We start from the raw sequence: 25,003 nt of genomic DNA, 5'->3' as shown, positions 1-25,003 counted from the left end.
CCAAATAAAAAAAGGAGAAGCAAGGGAGCAAGTATGTCAGGCAGAGGGAAGCACATGTGCAGGGCTCAGAAGAACACGATGCAACTTGGAGTCTGGTTCAGGAACTGAGTCCAGGACATTGGGGCCACACTTGTTGCTTGGAGTCTAACACATCTTACCAGGGTGAGGGCCACTGCCCAAAGGAGACCTCCACACCAATAATGCTTCTGCTTAGCCTGGTTCAGATGTCTTGGTCATCTGGGCCCCTAGCAGTGGCATCAGTGTGAGTTTTATCATTTTCCTCCCCCTTTTTGTACAAGTTTTGCAGGTGTAATATCACTGACAAATTCTGTACATATGGCATTTCACCTCTATACCTGATCAGATTCCGAGCAGCTCAAGAGAGCAGGAAAAGCAAATCTAGCTTAAAAGAGGTCTGCCTAGCAGTAGGATTCATAATTTTAAAAAGAAAAATAGTGAAAGTTTTAGCAACTCAATCATGTCCAACTCTTTGTGACCCCATGGACTGTAGCTCTCCAGGCTCCTCTGTCCATGGGGATTCTCCAGTCAAGAATACTGGCGTGAGTAGCCATTCCCTTCTCTGGGGGATCATCCCCACCCAGGGGTCAAACTCAGGTCTCCTGCATTGCAGGAGGATTCTTTACCATCTGAGCCACCAGGGAAGTCCTTTAGTAGTCATGTATAACATAGATATTTTTTGACAAGTGATGGCTTTTAAGGAGCATATATTCCAAAGGCATCTATGGATAATCCTGCTTGTAGTTTTGGATGACCAGATCTCTCAATTCCTTCCTGCTCCCACTAAAAGTCACCAAATGTTCCCTGATACACATTTGGGAGAGAGGAGGCATATGTACTAAGTCTTGTAGAACAGTTGGGTCTTTATAAATATTTTACTTTTCCAGTAAAATTGGAAAAGACCCTGACTCATTGCAAAAGACCCTGATGCTGGGAAAGATTGAAGGCAGGAGGAGAAGGGGATGACAGAGGATGAGATGGTTGGATGAGTTTGAGCAAGTTTGGGAGCTGGTGATGGATAGGGAAGCCTGGCGTGCAGCAGTCCATGGGGTCGCAAAGAGTCGGACATGATTAAGCGACTGAACTGAAACTGAAGTATTTTACTACTAACTGATCTGTTAGATACTAATCAAAATGTGCTCCTTCTCTTCAATGCTATTGTATATCTCTTCAGAAGCTCTCTGCTGAATTTTAACACATATTAATGCTTTAGAAATGCAATTTTTAAAATGGTATTGAATTTGATTTTGAAACGTAACATTTGACACCAATGTAGGACAGCTTATCCCATTCAAATCTTATCTCTGTGATCCCAAATGTTCTATAAACCTTCAGAGTTAATGAGCATACCTGCCCTGATATAGGTAAGCCTGTGAGCTTGCATATTTTTAAATTATTCCTGAAATTAAATCCTTTGTATACAGATGATTAATGACTTTTACATCTGAAAAAAATATTGGTATCAATGCAGACATAATCTAAGGAGTATCAAGGCAAATATAATCTTCTAAAACTTTGTCATTTTTTTCTGGAAGAGATTATTAGCTTTTTCTTCCCATAAAACAGGGATCACTAACTCAAATGCTATAGGAGCCAGGTAAGTAACCCTAAATGGTTGAGACTGTCATGATTTAATTAAAAATTTCCCCTTTAATATATTAAATGTTGGCAGCTAATTCCATTTTTAAAAGTGGACCAGCACTGTGACAGCCTAACCAAGCCTATCAAGCTTGTGTCTTTGGCCCAAAGACTTCCATTTTCCCTCTGCCATACAGGAGTATTCTACTATGTACACGTGCATGAGCTTTTTGACAAAAATAGTCACTTCACATTCTATCTCTTGAATTTTGATGCCAATGCAACAGAGTAGTATTACTATTATTTTTAATCAATAGACATGAGGATTGTGGTTGAAATAACCTATATTTTACTTTATCTTTTTTATAACTTCTATTGTAGGTCTATTTTATTTTCACTTCTAGCCAATGTTGTAGAAATCAGATTGTTAGCACAGCAGGGGAAAGCCTGAATAAAAGTAGAATTGTTTTCATTGAAAAAATATTTAAAGCAAATTTATAAAACACATTTTTCATAATAGCTTGGAAAGATGCAGAGATGTTCTGTCTTCTTCCCACTATAACATTACCTACAACATCATTGTTCTTGAAACTACCCATTTGTTCTGACACCAAACAGCTCCTTATGAATCTGAATGATCATAAGACTCTCTGTATAACCATGCTCTACAGGTCACAGACCCGTCTCATGACCTTCATTCTAGGGTCCTCTTCTTCCATGGCCATCTCTGGTAGCATTGGTGACACTTGGAGTGTATCTAAGTCTTCATGGACTACATTACAGCAGCATTTTAAAAAACTTTTTTGGCTACACCCCACAGCGTGTGGGACCTTACTTCCCTGACCAGGGATTGACCCCACACCCCCTTCATTGGAAGGCACAGTCTTTTTTAAAAAAAAAATGTATTTATTTATTTATTTTTGGTTGTGCTGAGTCTTCATTGCTTTTCTGTAGTTGCAGCAAGTGAGGGCCACTCTCTAGTGCACAGGGTGCTCATTTCGGTAGCTTCTCTTGTTGTAGAGCACGGGCTCTAGAAGGCACAGGCTCAGTAGTTGAGGGCTTAGTTGCTCTGCAGCATGTGGCAGTCTTCCCTGACCAGGGATGAAACCTGTGTCTCCTGCATTGGCAGGCGGATTCTTTACCACTGAGCCACCAGGGACATCCCACAATAGCCTTTAAATATATGCCAGCCCTATGTATATGTTTATACAAATATACATAGTTTAATGTATGCTAGTTCCCATAAATTCTGCAGCCAGGTTCCACACTAATGCATCTCCGGAGGCTGAGGCCTTCTCTCTTAAGGGAACCTGAAAGCCCAGGCTTTCTTACTTGCCTCCTGGCTCTCTTGAATCAGGATGAAGAAACAGTGGAGTCTCTGTTCTTTCTTGGTCTAAGTCCCTATTTTTCAGGCCTCCTCCTTCACTCCTGTATTTTTTTTTAAGTGGGGGTAAAACAGACATAACATAATCTTTATTCTTTTTACCATTGTTAAGAATATAATTCAGTACTGTTAGCAACATTCACATTGCTGTGCAAAGTCCAGAACTTTTTCGTCGTATAAAACTCAGACTCTGTTCCCATTAAACATCAAGTTCTATTTCTCCCTCCCTCTAGTCCCTGGCAACCACCATTCTACTTTCTGTTTCTGTGAGTTTTACTAATCTATATACCTCACATAAGTGAAATCATACAGTATTTGTCTTTCTGTGACTGGCTTATATCACCTAGAGTTCTCATCCATGTTGCAGCATGTATCAGAATCTCTTTCCTTAAAAAAACTGAATAATATTCCATTGTGTGTATACACCACATTTTGCTTATCCATTCATCAGTTGATAGTCATTTGGGTTGCTTCTACTTTTTGACCATTGTGGATAATGCTACAGTGAACATGAGTGTATAAATACCTCTTTGAGACTCTGCTTTCAATTTTTTGGATATATACCCAGAACTGCTAGGTAGTATGGTAATTCTATTTTTAATTTTTTGAGGAATTGCCATATTGTTTTCCATAATGGCTGTACCATTTTACATTAGTGCACATATGTAAACAATAGTGCACAAGGGTCCCAATTTCTCCACATCCTTGCCAACATGTATTTTCTTCCTTTTTTTCTTCTTTTTTTAAATAACAGTTATCCTAATGGGTGTGAGTTGATATCTCATTGTGGTTTTGATTTGCACTTTACTAACTGTTAGTAGTGTTGAGCATCTTTTCATATACTTGCTAGCCACTGTATATCTTCTTTGAAGAAATGTCTATTCAGATCCTTTGCTCATTTTTTAAATTGAATTATTTTGTTATCATTGAATCATAGGACCTCTTTGTATATTCTGGATCTTAAACTCTTATCAGGTATATGGTTTGCAAATATTTTCTCTCATCCTGTAGGTTGCCTCTTCACTCTGTGTCTTTTGATGGAGAGTACTGTTAAAATTTGACATAGTCCAAAATTTCTATTCTTACTTTTGTTGCCTGTGCTTTTGGTGTCATCACCAAGAAATCATTACCAAATGCAAGGTCATGAAGGTTTCCCCCTGTTTCTTCCAGGAGCTTTATAGTTTTAGCCTTCATGTTTATGTCTTTGATTCATTTTCATTTAATTTTTGTATACAGTGCAAGATAAGGGTCCAACTTCATTCCTTTATATGTAGATGTCCAGTTTTCTCAGCACCATTTGTTGAAAAGACTGGAACTCTAGTCAAAAATCATTTGACCATGTATGTGAGGGCTTATTTCTGGTCTCTCTATTCCTCTCCATTGGTCTAAACGTCTCTCTTTATGCCAGTACCATACTTTGATTACTGTAGTTTTGTAATGAGTTTTGAAATCAGGTATTCTGAGACCTCCAACATTCTTTTTCCCCCCAAGATTATTTGGCTATTCTTGGTATTTTGAGATGCCATATAAATTTTAGGATCGATTTTTCTATTCCTTAAAAAAATGCCATAGGAATTTTGATAGGGACTGCATTAAATCTGCAGATTGCTTTGGGTAATACTTACATCTAACAATATTAAGCCTTTCAATTCTTGAACAATAGATGTCCTCCAGTTTCCTTCAGTTTGTGCCTTCTCAATTTCCTTCAGCAGTATTTTATAGTTTTCAGGGTACAAGTTCTTTGGCATCGTTGTTTAAATTTATTCCTAAGTATTTTATTTGTTTTGATGCTAAATGGAATAGTTTTCTTAATTTTGTTTTCAGATTGTTCATTGCTAGTGTATAGAAGCACAACTGATTTTTTAAAATTTTATTTATTTTTGGCTGTTTTCATTGCTGCACAGGCTATTCTCTAGTTGCAGTGAACGGGGGCTACTCTCTAGTTGTGGTGTGCGGGTTTCTCATTGCAGTGGCTTCGCTTGTTGCAGAGCACAGGCTCTAGGGTATGTGGGCTTCAGTAATTTCGGCACATGGGCTCAGTAGTTGCGGCTCCTGGGTCCTACAGCACAGGCTCAGTAGTTGTGGAGCAGTTGGGGCGCATAGGCTTAGTTGCTCCGTGGCATGTGAGATCTTCCCAGACCAGGGATTGAACTTGTGTTTCCTGCACTGGCATGCGTATTCTTCACCACTGAGCCATCAGGGAAGCCCTGATTATTTTGTTGATTTTTTTTATAGTGGAACTTTGCTGAATTTGTTTCTTAGTTCTAACAGTTTTCTTTTGGAATTAACGCCCTCCCTGATACTCATTAGATCTGATCAGAAGACTTTGTTTCCCCTGGATATTTCCTTCACTCATTTCCTAGTCTTCCTTGGCTAGGTCATTATGCTGCAGTCATTACTAAGAACATCAGGGCATCAAAGGCTGCCATCAGCAGGCTCTCCTGAGTTGGTAGTTGGATGGAAAGTTGGACTGGTAATTTTAGGATGCATTGGTGGTTGGTATCCCAATGTTGAAACTTTGTCCCTGCACTGTTTCTACAATCATAATATCTCACCAACATGGAAGTGAGTGGCTGGCTGTGAGGGGCCTAGAAGCCAGAAACTTGGGCACCTCAAAAATTCCTTTGGGCCAACTTGGGGCAGAGCCTTCTTTCTAGAGCAGTGTCTTGATAGCCTTCCTGAAGAAGACAGAGGGACTGACTCTAACTCTGGGCTTTCAACCCCATTGTTTGCTACATTAGAATCCCTGTATGACCAGCTGCACAAGGTAGCTTTATGGAGATGAAGCTCTAGGGTCCAAATAACTTGGTTTGGTTCAAAAAAGCATTGATAGAAAAGTAAGGAGTACACATTGGTTGCATCATGAAAAGGCAGTTATACTATTCAACTGTGTCTCTTTCCTGCTATGTCTGAACTCCACAATGATGCTATCTTCTAATTCCGTCCACTCCAGGAAAGTTAAGCCTCCTTGTCCAATATTTCCATCTTTCTACAGACCTGCCCACCACTCATGGAATGCTTTTATTCAGACATTTCTGACCTACCTCTTACAGAATCCTCTTTTTTACCAAACTGGTATAGTTCGACCTAGAGGATACTGAATTTTCTGGGCTAAGCCCTGTCATCACCGTCTCTCTGGGAGCATGCCTCAGCCCTCAAAATCTTCAGGGATGTGCATTTGGGGTCTACTCTCAGGGGGCCAGGCTGTAATTCTCTTTGACCAGATCTTTTAAGAAACTTATCCCACCATTTCTGGATCATCTGATGCTAATACACACTGTGACCCAGATCATCCTCCTCTTAACACCATCAACGTTCCTATAAAGGGGCAAAGAGGACACTAGGATTTAAGGTGATACCTGTGCAATGTGCAGCATAGAGACCAGCCCATGGCCCAAACTCATTTCAATTTCAAATTCTGTACAACCCAGTAGCTCAGAACCATAGGGTCAGTGCCCTGTCATGGAAATGGAAAATTTTAATTTGAGAGATTTTCATTGGAAAAGAAGGATCAGAGAATTTCATGGTCTTTGACATGAAATATAATTGACCACCATCATCAGAAAAGAGCAACAGGAGGAAGAGCAGATGAAGGGCTGGACCACTGTCCACACAAACCTCTTTTCTGTTCTGGGGGCATCTTCTCAGCCATGACATCTTTCTTCCCTCCTAGGGCTACCTGGATGCTGTTTCACGTGGCGTGACAGCTTACCCGGGTGCTATCATCATCTTGCAGATGCTACCCAATGTCACAACTGCACTGCAAGTTAGGACATTATGAAGCCCTGGGACTCTGAAGACCCCAGGATCTTCTCCAGCCCCTCCTGGGCCTCTTGTAGATGCATGAGCATACTTTAGTTTCATAGTTAAGAACAATAACAATCTCAGAGGGTTTGATTCCTTGATCAAATAGGGCCTATCTTCCAATGTCAAAGCAAAACCACCATATTAGTCAACAGAATCATGAAAGACCATTCCTGTCTTCTCAGGTTCCTGAACAGAATGATCTCAGATCCCTCTTCATATACCATGTGGAATTGTATGTTCTGCCTTTTAGGTCAGTGGTTTACAAAGGACTTTCCTTGGATCCCCTTCTAGGGAGAACCAAGGGAAGATGAAGCAAAAGAAACTCCAGCCCTCCTCCCTCTTTTCTGGCTTTACTCCAAACAGTTCTACTTTTATATTTTGAGCTTCATCCTGATCTTTTTGTTAGAATGATGGATTTCACAGCTTTTTAAAAAGGTTAGAAAGCCAGTGATCCATTCCAAGGGCACTCTTCTGTGGCTAACACACCCAGGAGTGAAGTACACCCACTGGTTTGTATTCTTACCACAGAAGGTCAATACCTCCACTTGAATTCTGGCCACAAGTACATTATCTATCCCTTCTCCATCAGGATTTCTGGGCAGTAACCCTCTGGACAGAGGGAAGGATTCTGTTGAAACATATTCTATCCCATATAAACTGCAGCCCCTGCCCTTCACACAGACACAGCATTGACAGGCAGATGACAGATACCATGGTATTCAGGGCCGCCTAGGCTGAACCCCACACCATCCAGGTGAATATGGACACACACGTAATCTCCTTGTCAGAGATTCCTCCACTGCTAATTTTGATCAATCTGTTCTTCCTTTTCACTGTCACCCATGCTTCAGCCTATGACCTTCATTAGCCTTGTTTCTTCTGCACTCAGGATCCAAGGATCCCAACAGCCTAGCCAGGCTGGTCAAAGAGAAAAGGAGTTTGGGATGGATTTTCTTAGGCTCCAGGATTGCAAAGGTGGAGCCTGAAACCATATTCCCACCCAGTCCTTCTCTTCCAACTTGTATCACCCCGATGAAGCCCCCTCTCAAATTCAGACTTACCCTGGTGCAGAAATGAGAGAGGCTTTGACAGCAGGACCTGTGAGCTGGACTCCTGGATAGTGCTCTTGCTGGATGTGCATCTAAGTCCTGCATACAGTTCTGCAGCTTTTTTCAAGGGCACAGACCCAGCCTGCAGCCCCTTTCCTGGCATTTCTACCACTCCCATAGGAAGTGGGGACACAGAGGAAGATTCTCAGGTGGCTATTGGGTCTGCAGGCAGAAATTGTTCTCCCATAGCACGAACACCTGGGGAGAGATCAAGGCCGGAAAACAGGGGAAGTCATGGAGGAGGCAGCAGGGCTCAGGGAGGGCCTCCTAAGCTCAGTGAGGAAGGAAGGGACGTAAGGAAAGGGGTCACGGGTTGAGGAAGTGTAGTGGGGAAAACGCCAATGTTGGAGGATTAGGAATCCAAGCTTCCCTTCCTCTTTAGGCCTTTGGGAGGGGCACCCAGGTTGAGTTTGGAGCTGGCAGTGGGTGTTCATCATTCCAGTGCTCAAGAGTCTGGGGATGCAGCAGTACAATGAGACAATTGTTTCTGTGCTGTTTTTTTTGTTTTGTCTTTTGTGGGTTTTTTTTGATCCAGAATTTTCCTTGATTCCAGTCATTGCCAGCAGGCTTCTACTTAGGGTGTACTTATCTCCTCCAGACCCAGTATGAATACTAGGACTCCTCTAGGACTCCCTCCCTTAATAGGGCTGAAATGGTCCAAAACAGCATTTCCCAAACTCGAAGAACATAAAGGGCAAACATAAAATGATGTATGTAGGGCTTTATCCAACCAAAAAATATGGACTGACTCACTTCCCACAAGAGCAGCCATGAGTCAGAGTTTTTCCAGGACTCAGGTTTTCCTGATGGAAATCCCAAGTTACTTTCCTCTAGATCCATCTGAAGGTCATCCTGCCCCTCAAAGAAACCCAACCTTGTGGGCCCAATGAGTAGGGCCTTCTCATTTCCTCCTCTTCTTCCCAGAGCTAGACCGTGGTTAGCTCCCTTCCTAGGCTCCTCTGTTCCTCTGCAGAGTCCAAGAGGACTTAGGGTTCCCAGGTGACTCCTGGATTTGTCCCCAGAGGACCGAAAGCTGTTTGTGGGTATGCTGGGCAAGCAGCAGGGTGAGGAGGACGTCAGACGCCTATTCCAGCCCTTCGGCCACATCGAGGAGTGCACCGTCTTGCGGAGCCCTGATGGCACTAGTAAAGGTGACTTGAGCTGACCCCTGGATTTCCTGATGACCCCTACCTCACTCTGGACCACAGGACCCTTTGGCCTCTGTGACCTGAGCCACCTCTATCCTGCCCCAGGCTGTGCCTTTGTGAAGTTCGGGAGTCAAGGGGAAGCTCAGGCAGCCATCCAGAGTCTGCACGGCAGCCGGACAATGGCGGTGAGGGCAGGCGCCGGGGCCAGGGCGAGGCCAGTGGGGTGGGGGCTGGCTGCTTCTCCCCACATACCCCGGGAAAGGGCCTGATGATGAGCAAGGCACTGGGCCCAGAGCTGGAGCTGAGGGTTAGACCGGTCCTTGCAGCCTTCTCTATTTTACCCAGGGCGCCTCGTCCAGCCTCGTGGTCAAGCTGGCAGACACGGACCGCGAGCGCGCACTGCGGCGGATGCAGCAAATGGCGGGCCAGCTGGGCGCCTTCCATCCGGCGCCGCTGCCACTAGGAGCCTGTGGAGCCTATACCACCGCGGTAGGTGCCTGGTCCTGGAGTACAAGGGGCGCAGCGAGTGAGTCAGGCGGGGGCTAGGGAGCCCGGGCTGCTGCCCGCCACTGGGTTCTCCACACTTGCCCTTCTTCCCTCCCAAAGATCCTGCAGCACCAGGCGGCCCTGCTGGCGGCGGCGCAGGGCCCAGGCCTCGGCCCAGTGGCGGCAGTGGCTGCACAGATGCAGCACGTGGCGGCCTTCAGCCTGGTAGCAGCGCCGCTCTTGCCCGCAGCAGGTACTGCGCGCAGGGGGCGGGGCCGGGCGGGGCTGGGGCGGGGCTGAGGCCAGGGCGGAGCGAGAGTGGGGCGGCGACCTGATTTTCCCACCTCCTCGCCACCTGCAGCCAACTCCCCGCCCGGCGGTGGCCCGGGCACGCTTCCGGGTCTCCCGGCTCCCATCGGCGTCAATGGATTCGGTCCCCTGACTCCCCAGACCAACGGGCAACCAGGCTCGGACAGTCTCTACAATAACGGGCTCTCTCCTTACCCAGGTGGGCCCCCCACTCTGCCCGAATCTCCCCCCAAATGGAGTGGGGAACGGGGAGTGGGGGCTGGGGGATGGTGGTGGCAAGGCATCCCTAAGAAGAGACTCCTCCTTCCCTGATGCCTCTCACCGCCTCCCTCCACACTCCCTGAATTCTCACCTGGCCCTGCCCGTCAGCCCACCTTCATTTTCGGCCTTGCACCCTTCTCTCCTCAGCCCAGAGTCCCGGCGTGGCTGACCCCCTGCAGCAGGCCTACGCTGGGATGCACCACTACGCAGGTTTCACTTGGCGCTACTTGGCCTGGGAGGTTTGAAGGGCCCCAGAAAGTAACTGGGAGATTTGTGGGGGGCGGGGTGGGGGAGGTTAGGCTCTGTTCTGAGGAGTCGACCCTCCATTCCCTCATCCTTGGACCCAGAACGACCTTTCTAGGGGTGAGGGTTACTGTGAGCTGGCTGAATTGGTCATAAGTGGCCAGGCAGATGGGGTCCTGCTTGGGGGATGGCTCCTGGGGGTCAATGCCCGTTCCCACCTCTGTCTCCAGCAGCCTATCCGTCGGCCTATGCCCCAGTGAGCACAACTTTTCCCCAGCAGCCTTCAGCCTTGCCCCAGCAACAAAGAGAAGGTGAGGGACAGTGGTCTGGAGATTAGGGCCTGGTGGGGCTGGACTCAGGACTCCTCCGCTGAACCAGCCTGCCGATGTTCCTCCAGGCCCCGAAGGCTGTAACCTCTTCATCTATCACCTGCCTCAGGAGTTTGGTGATGCAGAACTCATCCAGACATTCCTGCCCTTTGGAGCCGTTGTCTCTGCCAAAGTCTTTGTGGATCGTGCCACAAACCAGAGCAAGTGTTTTGGTGAGTTGAGCCCCATCCGTGGACCTCTCCCACTCCTAATTATGAGGCTCCCTACAAACCCTCAGTTTGCGTCTCCAGAAGTCAATGATTCCTAGAAACTGAGTGTATAGCACTCAGCAGGGTCCCAGACCAGGAACAAGTCTATATCAGGTTCACCTGGAACCTTCAGGTGTCTGGTAGATCTTCAACCAGGTTAGGCTTCAGAATCTGGCCAGGGCAAGTGGATGGGGGGGGGGGGTCTGGAGTCAGAGATCCCCTCCAACTGCAACTGCAATTCAGAGGATCAGAATGGGAGCTGTGGTGGGAGAGAGCTTTTTCCATGCCAGGAAAAAACAGAGAAACACCCGCCACCCAACACACGCACTCAGAATTACCTCCTGTCCTTCCAAGAATCACAGGAAACTTGGGCCACTTGTCCATGTCTGTATGAGCCAGTGTCCGTGTGTGTGTGTGCACATATGCAAACACTGAAGGGTGGAGGAGTATATGATTGATGGAATTGGCCTAAGCGGGGTGAGGAGAAGCGGCTAGGTAGAGTTCCCAGATAACCTCTCTGCACATACCCTCCAGGGTTTGTTAGCTTTGACAATCCAACCAGTGCCCAGACAGCTATTCAGGCCATGAATGGCTTTCAGATTGGCATGAAGAGGCTCAAGGTTCAGCTGAAGAGGCCCAAGGATGCTAACCGGCCTTACTGATCTGCTCTTACTGACCAACCATGAAAGGTGAGTCCTTTGTGGACCCCAGGTAGATGGGTCCTGAGTGATGGAGGCACTCTTCAGCTTTGATATTCCTTTTTCAATGTTGAGGGCACCCACCTCTGAAAAAATCTGGGTGAGAAGAGCCAGGAGTTAGGAGGAATCCTCAGTTTGGGGCTGTTTTTTTCCTTCCATCTATGAACTGAGATAAATTTGACATCATTCCTGTCCCCACAGCCTGGGAGAAATGATTACAGTAAGATCCAACCAGCTTGTTCCATGCCAGAGATAGTCATGGGGACCTGTGTAGGGAGAGCAGAGGGGTGGAGAATGAGACTAGAAAAGTAGGTTTGTGTCAGCTCGTGAAGGATCTTAAAGGCCATGAGTTTGGAATTTATCCTGAAGATGGTAGAGAATCACTGAGGAGTTTAAGCAAAGAAAGGACAGGATGTCAGGGCTGGAATGATGGCAGTGAACATGGAGATGAGGAGAGAAGCAAATACCCTGAAGATTTACGGGGCCTGGTGGTGATGGGGAGGAAGATGACAAGCTCTCTTAGATTTCTGGCAAGGCCAGATACCTGTGACTTTGAGAGATTTGCTGTCTCAGAAGGTTCATGAGACCCTCCTTCAAATGAATTGCCCTCCAGGGAGCCCTTGGGAGGGGGTGCTAGGCCATGGTGATCTGCCCAGGACCCAGAGTCTGGCTCCAGGAGAAGCCTGAGGTCCAGCCACTCACCTGAGATGTCACGGATGGGGCAAGTTGCTCTTTCTGTCTTGCTCTCTAGAGTGACATTTTTCTTTTTCTCCTTTCTCTCTCCTTATCAATTAACACCCAACACTGGAAATGGAAGAGTGAGAAGAAAGGAAAAGAGAAGCACAGAAATGCTTGAGCAGCCCTTCCTGAAGGAGCAGCCGCAGATGGAGGTGGACCCTAGGCCAACGCCTGGGCTCAGGCCGCTTTAAGGATTGTTTTCACCAAGTGGGTTGTTCTGTGCCTGTGATGCAGAGCTCAGGCTGGCAAGGCAGCTGGGGCTGGCTGAGGAGTGACTGTCTAGGGAGAGGAACCAGCAGATGGCCTAGGGGGTGCCAAGGGCTTCTCCAAAGGGAAGCCCAGATCTACTTCTTTCAAAATCATATCATTCCTTAGAGTTTAGGGACCAAAGGACTATTGCTTTTTTAAGAATATATATATATATATGTATATAAATTAAAACAAAGAAAAAAACAAAAAAAAAATCACAAGAGAAACAAAAGAAACAGTATAGAGTCTAATAAAAGCTGCCTTTAAATATCCCTAGGAGACAGGGTGAAGAAGACCCCTGAAGGCCCCAGCCTAGGCAGAGGAAGGCTGTGGAAAGATTATTCTGTGTCTCATTCCCTCTTAACCTCCCAACCCCACCCCTACACCTTTTAAAATAATTAAGGACTTGAAGTCTGTGCTCCTAAGCAGGTAACAAGAGAGTTATGGAAGGCAGTGAGCCCACAGCCCCCAAACTCAGAGAGCATCCCTGAACAAGCCTTGACGAGGAGCTCTGGCCTGTCCTGGTCCTGGCCACCCTGAAAGACCTCTTAAGCCAGCAGGAGTGGGAACCTGCCTTTCCTTCTTGACAGCCTTTCCTGTGGAACCTCTGCTTCCCCAGTTAGGATGAAAGGGAGTGTGGACCACCCCAGTCTTTCCCTTCCCTGTCCAGATAGACAGAGGCCCTGCCTTTGGCTGAGCTGAGACACCTCCTGTTTTCCCCTCACCTTGAACCAGCCCTAGTGTCCCCTTTGCTCCAGACCACTTTCTGTCTCTCTAAGTCTAAGTCTACCCACCTGTAAAGTAGATTCAGGATATATATAGAGGGCTGTGACAACAGACTTGGAAGATTTGCTACTGTATATACTGCCATTGAGAGAAGGGGATAATTTTCAATATTGTAGAAGCTTCAGAATTTAGAGGTCCGTCTTTACCCAGGACCTGGGAGGGAAGTAGATGTTTTGCCAAAATACTTCTTCATTCCTTTAAAAACTACATCTTTCCTATGCAAGAGTGTCTCACATGTGCTTATCCGAGGTGCTTCTAGATGGTGAGCAGTGTTTGGCTTAGAAGTGGTGTGTGCCCTGTCTGTCTGTCTTTGTCTGTGTATCCAGTGGGTGCCATATAAAGCTGATCGATGGTGGTGCTTCCTGCCTGCTTCTGTGAGATGGGCAAAAGTTTCGGCTTAGAACACCATGACTCACCTTGCCTTGGTCAGCCTTTCCTGGGCCCACAGGGCCTTGCACATCCTGTTCCTAGGAGGATGATCTTTGCTCCGCCCCACACACCTGGATCAGACTAGTCTGGGGCCCCAGCTGTGTGGTGGGCACTCTGGTCCCCAGTGTTGCTGAGGCTGGACGCCTCCAATCTGATGTCACATCAGACAATGAAGGACATGGCGGAGGGAGAGTTCCTCCTTCATAAGAGTTTCTAAGAAAACTTGTTCCCACCTGTTCCTTTGTCTTTGACTCGTTTTTGGAGGGAATGGGATGAAAACTAACGTTACCAGGTAAGATGCCATATATACCAACAAATAATTTCCAGCTGAGAGAGGAGCTAGTGTCAAGGGCATCTGTACACCAGCGCAATGCTAACACACAGACTAAGCACCCTGGACACAGACGGGAATATGTAACATCTGCACGTACAAACAGCTATTCACATGGAGGCATAGAGGCGCCTCGCTGCTAGGTGCTAGGCACTGTGCTAGAGCTGGAGCACAGGCATGGTCTAAGCCAGTGCTCCTCAACCCGTTTTAGCACCAGGGACTGGTTTCACAGAAGATACTTTTCCCATGGACGGAGGAAGGATGGTTTTGGGATGATCCAAGAGCATTACATTTATTGTACACTTTATTTCTGTTATTATTACATGAACTTCACCTCAGATCATCAGGCATTAGATCCCAGAGGTTGGAGACCTCTGCTTTAGTTCAAAAACTTGCTGATCCCTCTAAGCTCATAGAAGACTTATATAATGTCTAATGAACTTAAACTACTATGGTGTTTGTTTCTGTTGTGTGTGCATGTATAAGTCCAAATACTTTCAGTTGCAAGTGTCAGAAACCCAATTCAAACAAGCCAACAGGAAATTAGTTGGCTTACAAAATTGATAAATCAAAGGATGTACTTGCCTTTAGGTATGGCTGGATCTAGGCTGGATCTGGATTTATGGGTTCAGTCAATGATGTCTCCACCTCTTGACTCTGCTTCCTTCTATTTGGTGGCCTCACCAGTTCTAGCTCTAAAGACCTTGGGAGAACTTTGGCCAGAATGGACATGTGCCCACATCTAGGGTGGAAGAGTAAGCCACTATAATTGATAGCTTCACCAGGACTATGTGGAAGGGTGAAATGGCTCTTCAGAAGAAGAGAAGATGGGCAGATAAGCAAGGTGTATCCACAATATTCCAAAATCCACCTATATACTCTTCTTGACAAACATACAATGTCAAAAATATGCCTGCCTAACGATACAATGTTCTTAGGCCTAACTAAAAACTGCACTCACCCACTTCTCAGTGGGAGGCACAACCAAATCATGCCCAGTTGCTTTATTGAGCCCTCAGTGCAGGGTCCCTTTGTGATGTGCAGTTATTGATTAGGTCTGGATATAACGCCTTGTGATTTTGCAATCTATGGCTTAAGGATAAATGTATCTACCTCTGCATAACCAATATGAAATAGTAGAGGGAAATAGGATAACCATTAAAAAAAAAAAACAATTTGGAATAGAAGAGAAAACAATGGTCACTAATCCATAGCATATAGCAGATCCATCCTTCTGGACAGTGGAGTGAGTTTCTTGGTCAATGAAACTAATTACTCTAGGTCCTTTCTTACTGGAAAGTATCTTCTTTATCCATTGTCCTTTATAGACATCCTCGAGAAGATGCCCCTTCTGGAACTGAAGCATCCCTCCTCCCTTTGGACATGGTGCATGTGTATGCATGTTCAGTTGCTCATTCGTGTCCTACACTTTTTTGACCCCATGGACTGTAGCCCTCCAGGCTCCTCTGTCCATGGGATTTCCCAGGCAAGAACACTGGACTGGGTTGCCATTTCCTCATCCAGGGAATCTTCTTGACCCCAAGATTAAACCTGTGTCTCCTGCATTGCAGGCAGATTTTTTTTAACTGCTTGAGCCATCAGGAAAGCCCCCTTTGAACGTGGGTTTAGGCCTAAACATTGTCTTAGAGATTATGTCTTCCCAGATCCCTGACTGTCAAGTGAGAAGTCTCTGCACAATTCCTTTCAAACTGATTTGATTTGATTACTGGTTGTTCTCTGTGAGCTAGTAACCATCATCAAGAATCTTGCTGAGTCCTTGTCCTTGAGTCTGGATCTGGCCCTTGTGGTTTCTCTTTGCAACAGGTCACATTTGGCCCATTCCCTTCCCCCTCAGCTTCATGGCTTCCATAATGGCCTGTCTGTGATAATGTCAACCTTAACCTCAGTGCCTCCAGAAATATTATATATATTACCTATATATGTAATATATTAAATATATTACCTATATAACGCTTAGCTGGCTCATGCTCCAGTAACCCTGACTCAGTTCAGTTCAGTCGCTCAGTCGTGTCTGACTCTTTGCGACTCCATGAATCATAGCACACCAGTCCTCCCTGTCCTTCACCAGCTCCTGGAGTTTACCCAAACTCATGTCCATTGAGTCAGTGATGTCATCCAACCATCTCATCCTCTGTTGTCCCCTTCTCCTCCTGCCCTCAATCTTTCCCAGCATCAGGGTCTTTTCCAATGAGTCAGCTCTTCGCATCAGGTGGCCAAAGTATTGGAGTTTCAGCTTCAACATCAGTCCTTCCAGTGAACACCCAGGACTGATATCCTTTAGGATGGACTGGTTGGATCTCTTTGCAGTCCAAGGGACTCTCAAGAGTCTTCTCCAACACCATAGTTCAAAAGCATCAATTCTTCTGCACTCAGCTTTCTTCATAGTCCAAGTCTCACATCCATACATGACTACTGGAAAAACCATAGCCTTGACTAGACCGACCTTTGTTGACAAAGTAATGTCTCTGCTTTTTAACTTGCTGTCTAGGTTGGTCATAACTTTCCTTCCAAGGAGCAAGTGTCTTTTAATTTCATGGCTGCAATCACCATCTGCAGTGATTTTGGAGCCCCCAAAAATTAAGTCAGCGACTGTTTCCAGTCTATTTGCCATGAAGTAATGGGACTGGATGCCATGATCTTAGTTTTCTGAATGTTGAACTTTATAGTCAAAAATCCCTAAGCGGTACTGGCTCGCAGGCCTCAGCCCCAAGGCACTGTTCAGGACAGGAGTAAGGTAACCACAGAAGCACTGGTTCTGGATCATCAGCTTGCTCAGCTCCTTTCCTTGTGGCCACGGTCCATATTACACGAAGGTCACATCACCAAAACCTTCCTGAGGAGTCTGACAGTGGACATTGAATTGGGGGGACCCTCTGAGAACCTGTATAACTTGGGCACTGTGGGCAGAGTCTTCAGCCTTCAAAAGGGCTCCTGGAATTTCTCTCTCTGGATGCAACCTGGGTGTCTTGGATATAGAGAGAAAAGACCTTTGGTCTATGATGGGACTGACAACCTCTGACCTCAGAAGCGGCTCTGGATTTGCTGTGTGCTCTGACCTGGGGTCTCACCTCTGCCTCAGTGGAGCAGAACACACGTGTGATACCCTCCGAAAGCGGGTACAAAGGTCAGGGAGACCTCAGAATCTCTTTATCTTTTCTAGCTTGGGTTCTATCTTTGGGCAGTCACTGTCCTGACTATACCTGCCTGTACTGTGACACAGCCAAATGCAGTAGGGATTCAGAGGCTGTTTGGGGCCTCTGGGCCTCCCTTGCTTCCTGGCGCCTCGCCTCAGCGATAAAGAATCGGCCCACAGTGCAGGAGACTCAGGAGATGCAGGTTCGATCCCTGGGTCGGGAAGATCCCCTGGAGGAGGAAATGGCAATCCACTCCAGTATTCTCGCCTGGAAAGTCCCAAGGACAGAGGATCCTGGCAGGTTACAGCCCACAGGGTCACAAGAGTCGGACATGACTAAGCACACACGCATCCATGCTGGGCCTCCCTCAGCCAACATATATTTGCACAAGCATGTTACAGCCCTGTGTTCTTTGGGAGAACCCATGAAGGAAGACACCTCATGGGCTCAGGAAGCTCAAAGTCAATGCATACTCTGCAACCACCCTTGGAGCTTGAGTCACGTGGGGTCCACAAAGAGCTGACCAAGTCTGTGCCAAGTGAAAACTCAGAAAGGGTAGAGACTACAACTCTTTTACTCCCCAGCCCTGGCTTCAGGAACTGCCCTCACAGTAGTGCAGCCTGGGGTAATGGGCCTTTGATCGGCCACCTATAGAGGGGGCTTTTAACTTCCAGGCTCTAGTGGCCTAGTGGGCCAAGAGCACAGAGACTCAGAAGGCACAGCAAACTGCAAGCCTGGGTTTGATTCTTCCCAGGGTCTTAGGTGCCCAGAAGAATATGTAGGGAACCACAAAAGGAGCCTGAAAAATTGGCCTCAGCTTCTCCTAGGGAGTAGGTCAGAAATGGCCTGACCCAGCACTCTTGGCACTGGGACCCTGACAGGAATCCAGAGATCTGGACTGGATTTCCTGCAAGTGAGCTGGAACTCCAATACTTTGGCCACCTGATGCGAAGAACTGACTCATTTGAAAAGACCCTCATGCGGGCAAAGATTGAAGGCGAGAGGAGAAGGGGATGACAGAGAATAAGATGGTTGGACGGCATCACCAACTCAACAGGCATGAGTTTGTGTAAACTCCGGGAGTTGGTGATGGACAGGGAGGCCTGGTGTGCTGCAGTCCATGGGGTCGCAAAGAGTTGGACACGACTGAGTGACTGAACTGACATTCTTGCTACCCCATACAGTGTTGGGATGGGGGCTTTCATTGTGGCCCCATATCTTAACCCAAGTGTTCTAGAAAGCAGAGTCTGAGGCTCACATTTTGGAGAGATGGAAACCCAGGATGGTGAGAGGGGAGAAGAGAGATGCGGTGAGGAAAGATGTGAAGCAATGCAAGACAATGTATCCCTGTGGTGGCCACTGCGTCACATGAGCCCTGTGGACAGAGCCAGTGACTTGATGGGATTGTCTGCTGAAGCACATGGTGTTTGCAAGGAGAAACTGTACCTTAGAGGGTTTACCAAGAGGAGATTTGAGAGGCGATTTTCCCAGCTGTTCCCCTCTCATTGCTTGATTTCTACTGGCCAAGGTGCACCCCGCAGAGACCTGACACCACTACATTTCTGAGTTGCATCATTTGCCCCTGGGTGGCTGCTTGGGAAGTCAGATCCCATGTCTGCCACGTGGCATTTCGACCACAAATGTGGAAGTGGTGGGGGTTGGCTACGAGAGAGAGAGAAGGAGGTGGCTGGAGGAGTCTGGAAAGGTGCATCAGGTTTGACCAATGCACCTCACTCTCTCCCACAGGATTTACAGCCAAGGTCCCCAGACACCAGAGCCCCCAGGACTGTCTAAATTTTAAGTAAAATATACATTATTTAATTTGGGAGAAAAAAAAAGACACATTCAGCTGTGGCTTGGAGGATCAGGCCTTTTCTCTAGAACTTCCCAGACCCTAAGCTCCAGTATCTCCTGCAGGATATCTCACCTCTCCACCCTTGTTCTCATTCATTTTAGTTTGGGGCAGAGGATCTGGCTTTTATGATCTATAACACATGTGATTATTTGACCCTTGGCTGTCTAGCTAGCCAGTCACAGGCAAAAAAGGAACTCTAGACAAAGCTGCCTATGGTTTGATTCTACTAGCATGGGAGCAGGTAAACTTCAGGACCTTATCAGAAATCTTGTGAGAGGCCGGTATACTCCAACATCCAGATATTTGTCCAGGGTGTCCCTGAAATCTCCATCTAGGATGAATACATGACCCAAAGCTTCAGATAAAATAGAAGATCATTTAGCCAGCTGACTTGATACTACATAACAGGGATTTCTAACTTCCCATTCAAGGATTGTCAGAGCCCCACACTGTCTCCACTTCAGTTCCACCAGTTCTACATTCTAGAGTCTGTTGATTGTACATGCCATTCCATTAGTATATTAGGACTGGCTGAGTTACAAGCAATAGGAACCAACACAAACCAGCTTAAGCAAGAAGGGAGCTGAGAAGCGTAGTGCTACTAATAACTTCAGGCAGGACTGAATTCAAGGGCTCAAACAAATGTCATCAGACCTCTTTCATTCCATCTCTCAGGGCTCTGCTTCTCTTCATTCTTTGTCCATTCTCTTACTTGCCATAAACGTGCTTTCTCCATATGATAGAGAGCTGGGTGCCAGCAGCTTCAGTCCCGTGTGCTCCTGGCACCATGGCCTCAAAAGCAAGAAAGTTTAAGGTGAAGGTTATGATTGGCTCTACTTTGGTCACAAAGCCTCACCTGAACTAATCATTTTGGTCAGGAGGATGGAGTCCTCCACATGGCCTGCTGGGTCATGTATTATCTCTATGGGATAGAATCGGGGAGGGAGCAGAGGTGGCCCTGTGACTGTCAGTCCCACTAAGGAGTCATGGGGTGTAAAAACACACCCTGCATGGTCTGTAAAAACATGTCAGTTGACCTATTTGGAGCATAGGATGCAGGTGAGAGAGTACTGAGGGTCAAATAGGAGCCAGAGTCATGGAAAGGGTACCGATTTTATCCTGGAGGCCATAAAGAGCCATTGAAGGATTTTAACAGAGGAATGACATGATCAGATTTGGGTTTCAGAAAGATTCCCTTAGACTTAAGATCCTGCATGTTGCAACTAAGACCCGGCACAGCCAAGTAAATAAATAACTTTTTTAAAAGAGGGATTGATTTAAGATGTATTAAGAGGTAAAATTGGTTCTGTTTACATACTGCTGCTGCTTCTAAGTTGCATCAGTCATGTCTGACTCTGTGCGACCCCATGCACTGCAGCCTACCAGGCTCCTCCATCCATGGGATTTTCCAGGCAAGAGTACTGGAGTACCTTCTCCGTCTATTTACGTGAGGGTGGGAGAAATCTAAGATGTTTTCCTCTCTGGGTTCTGGCTGGGTGCTATTTACTAAGCTAAGATTATGAAAGGAAGGCAGATTGAGAGGAAAAAGATGAGTTTGCCTGTGAGACATACAAGTGGAGTTGTCTAAAAGGCAACTTGAAATGCAAGAAGCAAAAAAATAATAATAATAAAAAAAGAAATAAAAATTAAAAAAAAGAAATGCAAGAAGCAAAGAATGGAGATAAATATTTGGGAGTCCAAGTCACCTGCTGTCAGTGTGTCACACAGGAAAATTTAAACAGAGAAGCCATTTCTTGAAAGGGCACTGGGTAGGTCACGGGATTGCCAAGCAGGACATGCAAGTTTGAAAAATAGCTGAGAGCAATTGGAGGCCAGTCCACCAGAGCAAAAGCCAAAATAGATGCCAGATCAACCCAGTGAGAATATTGCCACTGTCATCACCACTGGGCACTGGACGTCATCACCACCTGAACCCACACCGCTGCAACCCCCAAGCACACACAGAGTACGGTGGCCACTGCCACCAGGATGCATTCTCCATGGTTCTATTTCTCAGAATCATATATTCCAGAAGCTCTTTTCCTGGGACTTATTTGGCCAAGCTTAGGTCACATGCCTCTGTCTTAGTTGCCAAAGACCTGAGAAAGCAAAGACCCAATCTTTACAGTGTCTGTCATGGAAGGTGGGCTCTGCTTACCTCCAAGACTTGTAACACAGGAAGGGTAATGAGATTCTGCAAAGCCCCAGATGATTATGGTCTGCTTCAGGTAGATGCTATTGAGGTCACTGGAAAGAGTGATGAAATGAGAAATGGGTGTTGCCTGAATTGTATTCTTTATAATATTATTATTTAAATGGTGAACGAGGATGAGATGGTTAGATAGCATCACCGATTCAATGGACATGAGTTTGAGCAAACTCCGGGAGATAGCGAAAGACAGGGAAGCCTAGCATGCAGCAGCCCATGGGGTCGCAAAGAGTCAGACATGACTTAGCGACTGAACAACAACAACTGGTAAATGACAGAAATCTATTAAGGTAGTCATGAAGGAGCCATGTGAAATGTGGGAAGAAACTGGAAGAACACAGCCCACAGGAGCCAAAAGAGGGAGAGGATGCAGGGACTGCTAATCATGGATGTCAACTGACATCAATGGTCAATTTATTGTTGAGCCTGAAATTTTCCAGTGGGTTTCGAAGCTCAGAAGTCATCTGTAACTTTGTTGAATGTTTTCAGTAGAGGTTTGGGGGAGAGGAAGATGACACTCGATGGAGAGTGTAAACTACTTAGAGCCTTGTTTGAAGACAAGAAAAAGGGTGGTGTAATGATCAGTAGTGTGTGGGATTGAAATTGGATTTTGTTTTAGGTTGAGCTATTTGATCAAGTTTATATGCCGAGATCAGAGAGTAAGAGTGAGGCAAAGCTGACTATTCATGAAAGAGGGATATAAATAAAGGAGCAAATTTCCCAAAGAGACAAAAGGGAGTGAAAAACAAATTATAAGGATTTTTAAGAGAAAGGATTAGCTTGGATTTGAAGAGAGACTTCATTACTTCTGAGAAAGAGTGGGGAAGATTCAAATGTCTGGAGGGGGCTGAACATTAAGCCAGATTCCTCCACGTTGACTTTATTTTCTCTGTGAAGCAGAATGGGGGGTGATGGCAGAAGCTGACATGTAGAAGGACTGTACACTCAGGGCATAGCTGAGGAGACAGTGAATTTGTTGTAGCTCTATATCGTGTCCAGGGTAAGTTTCCTTATATGATTTATTCTAGATAAAGGTGACTCATAGATTCCAAGGTCAGAGGGCCTTAGAAAGGGCCTGGGAGGACTTCCCTGGTGGTCCAGTGGTTATGAATCTGTCTGCCAATGCAGGAGACACAGGTACGATCCTTGGTCTGGGAAGATTCCACATGCCGAGGGGCAACTAAGCCCGCACACCATAACTACTGAGCCTGTGCTCTGCAATGAGAGAAGCCACCACAATGAGAAGCTGGCACACCATGACTAGAGAAAGCCAATGAGCAGCAACAAAGACCCAGCACAGCCAGAAAGAAAGAAAGGAAGGAAAAGGGCCTGGGACATTTTCAGAAACCAAAGAGCTGTCTCATGATTTCTGGTTTCTGCCTCTCCAGTCTTCATTATCTCTCTGAGATAGCCTTTCTCCATTCCTCATAACATTGGGTTGGCAAAAAAATTTATTCAGATTTTTCTGTAAGATGGTACGGAAAAACCCAAATGAACATTTTGGCCAACCCAATAGTTGGGATGGTGGATGACTCATGAGTTCATATCTCTTCTGCTCAAGAAACCAGTTCAGTTAGAATCATAGCCTTTCAGCCCTAATCCAAATTTCCCAGGAGAGAACACGGGCTTAGCTCAGTTTGGATTAGGAATCCACTCACAGTTTGATAAACTGCAGCTGGGATGCCAGAGGTCACAGAAGATAAGCCTGGTCCTGGGGACTGCAGATCTGAAGAGTCAGTATGGAAATTTTAATTCCCAAAGAATAGGGTTCACAGGCTGGACAAACAGAAAACAGTGTCCACTCACAAGCTCAGTGCTGCAGGACTGGGTGATTTCCTTTATCCAGATTTAGGACAGGAGAATAGAAAAGGTAGATGGCTGCTTGTGATTTTAAAGGGCAAGCATATTAGCAAAAATGTGGTTAAAGTAACTGACCACAGGATCTAGACTGATTGGGAAAAGAAGACAGGAAAAGACTAATCAAGTATTAGCCAGCTGAGATTCACATGATTCACAATGAGTAGAATATCTAGTGGTGTGAGATGGGAGGAAGTAAAGAGGGGAAATCCTGGAAGGTTATGGAATACTGGATTTTGACATTTCACTCATGGGGACAGACCTCCCATGCTTACCCAAAGTTGTTCAAACACTCCCACGAATACTTGGCTCTCCAAAGCTGTTCCGGGGCCTTTGCTGGTGAGTTGTGTGAGGGAGCAGAGGCAACTCCTTCCTCAGCGACTCTGAACTTCTACACTCTGTGACTAAGGCTCCAAGCTCTGTTATTTTATATCCCTCACTTTTTTCAGTTATTATACACAATGGGTGTAACAAACTAATACGAAGACAGTGTTGGAGCACAAGCTTAGAGGCCAGGTGAGAAGAGGAGGGACATCAAAAGGGAGAGGGAATGAGAAGAGAGATGCCAAGGATATTCAAATGTAAAAAAGGTCACTGGGAACATTATGACTGAGGTCGCTCAGGAGGGGTAGATATGTCATGTGTTCACATCACTCAGGGCCAAAGCCTTCCTTGTGTGTGCTTGCTGTTGTTCAATTGATAAGTCCTGTCCAACTCTCTGCGACCCCATGGACTGCAGCACACCAGGCTTTTCTGTCCTCCACTGTCTCCCGGAGTTTGCTCAAACTTATGTCCATTGAGTCGTGATGCTATCTAACCATCTCATCTTCTGTCGCCCCCTTCTCCTTTTGCCTTCAATCTTTCCCAGCATCAGGGTCTTTTCCAATGAGTTGGCTCTTCACATTAGGTGGCCAAAGTAGTAGAGTTTCAACTTCAGTATTAGTCCTTCCAATGAGTATTCAGAGTTGATTTCCTTTAGGATTGACTGATTTGATCTCCTTGCAATCCAAGGGACTCTTAAGAATCGTCTCCAGCACCACAGTTTGAAAGCATCAATTCTTCGGTACTCAGCCTTCTTTATGGTCCAACTCTCACATCTGTCCATGACTACAGGAAGAACCATAGCTTTGACTATACCTTTGTTGGCAAAGTGATGTCTCTGCTTTTTAATACACTCTCAAGGTTTGTCACGCTTTTTCATAGTTTTGTCAAGGACTAAAGTGTCTTTTAATTTCATGGCTGCTAAAAAAAAAGAATGAGGAAGGTAAGCAGATAAAAGATAAACCTTTCCCTATTAGTGCTGATGGAAAAGAGGGGCATGTGGGGAGCCCCAAGACATCCAATTCTGATTAAAGATGAAGGGAGGTCTGGCCATGTCTGAGGTCAACAACCATAATAACCACAGTTAACAGCTTCCATTTATGAAGTACATCCTAGTTCCTGGTATTCTGCTGGTTACTCTATATGTGTTCAGTTCAGTTCAGTCACTCAGTTGTGTCCGACTCTTTGCAAACCCATGGACTGCAGCATGCCAGGCCTCCCTGTCCATCACCAACTCCCAGAGTTTACTCAAACTCATGTCCATTGAGTTGGTGATGCCATCCAACCACCTCATCCTTTGTCATCCCCTTCTCTTTCCACCTTCAATCTTTCCCAGCATCAGGAGTTTTTCTAATGAGTCAGTTCTTTGTATCAGGTGACCAAATTATTGGAGCTTCAGCTTCAGCATCAGTCCTTCTCAATGAATATTCAGGACTGATTTCATTTAGAATGGAC

At 46.0% G+C, this 25,003-nt stretch overlaps 1 protein-coding gene and 1 long non-coding RNA gene across 6 annotated transcripts in view; one reads left to right on the top strand and one right to left on the bottom strand.

The window, feature by feature from the left end:
• Window positions 1–14,057, top strand: part of CELF6 (CUGBP Elav-like family member 6) — a 29,921-nt gene extending 15,864 nt beyond the window's left edge. For 2 of the 5 annotated variants that reach the window (XM_081506343.1, XM_081506345.1), the window contains 10 exons: window positions 8,919–9,047; window positions 9,150–9,229; window positions 9,390–9,533; window positions 9,651–9,783; window positions 9,892–10,038; window positions 10,248–10,310; window positions 10,574–10,654; window positions 10,741–10,884; window positions 11,455–11,609; window positions 12,436–12,563. In XM_081506343.1, coding sequence (XP_081362469.1) covers window positions 8,919–9,047; window positions 9,150–9,229; window positions 9,390–9,533; window positions 9,651–9,783; window positions 9,892–10,038; window positions 10,248–10,310; window positions 10,574–10,654; window positions 10,741–10,884; window positions 11,455–11,582 — 1,049 coding nt within the window. In that variant the 3' untranslated portion in view covers window positions 11,583–11,609; window positions 12,436–12,563. Of the gene's footprint in view, window positions 1–8,918; window positions 9,048–9,149; window positions 9,230–9,389; window positions 9,534–9,650; window positions 9,784–9,891; window positions 10,039–10,247; window positions 10,311–10,573; window positions 10,655–10,740; window positions 10,885–11,454; window positions 11,610–12,435; window positions 12,564–13,717 lie in introns of those variants that run through there. The other 3 variants (XR_014058564.1, XR_014058566.1, XM_081506344.1) reach the window with 3 other exon arrangements.
• On the bottom strand, window positions 5,252–24,065 carry LOC145512510 (uncharacterized). The gene is made up of 3 exons (XR_014058572.1): window positions 23,503–24,065; window positions 11,703–11,884; window positions 5,252–8,094 (listed from the first exon to the last, which is right to left on the bottom strand). It is a non-coding gene; the product is annotated as an uncharacterized LOC145512510 (long non-coding RNA).
• Between the last annotated feature and the right edge of the window lie 938 nt (window positions 24,066–25,003).

Source organism: Giraffa tippelskirchi, chromosome 7 (assembly GCF_054371585.1).
Source record: "Giraffa tippelskirchi isolate mGirTip1 chromosome 7, T2T-mGirTip1v1.2.pri, whole genome shotgun sequence".
Classification (NCBI taxonomy): Eukaryota; Metazoa; Chordata; class Mammalia; order Artiodactyla; family Giraffidae; genus Giraffa; species Giraffa tippelskirchi.
This window is presented reverse-complemented; position numbering and strand designations above follow the sequence as displayed.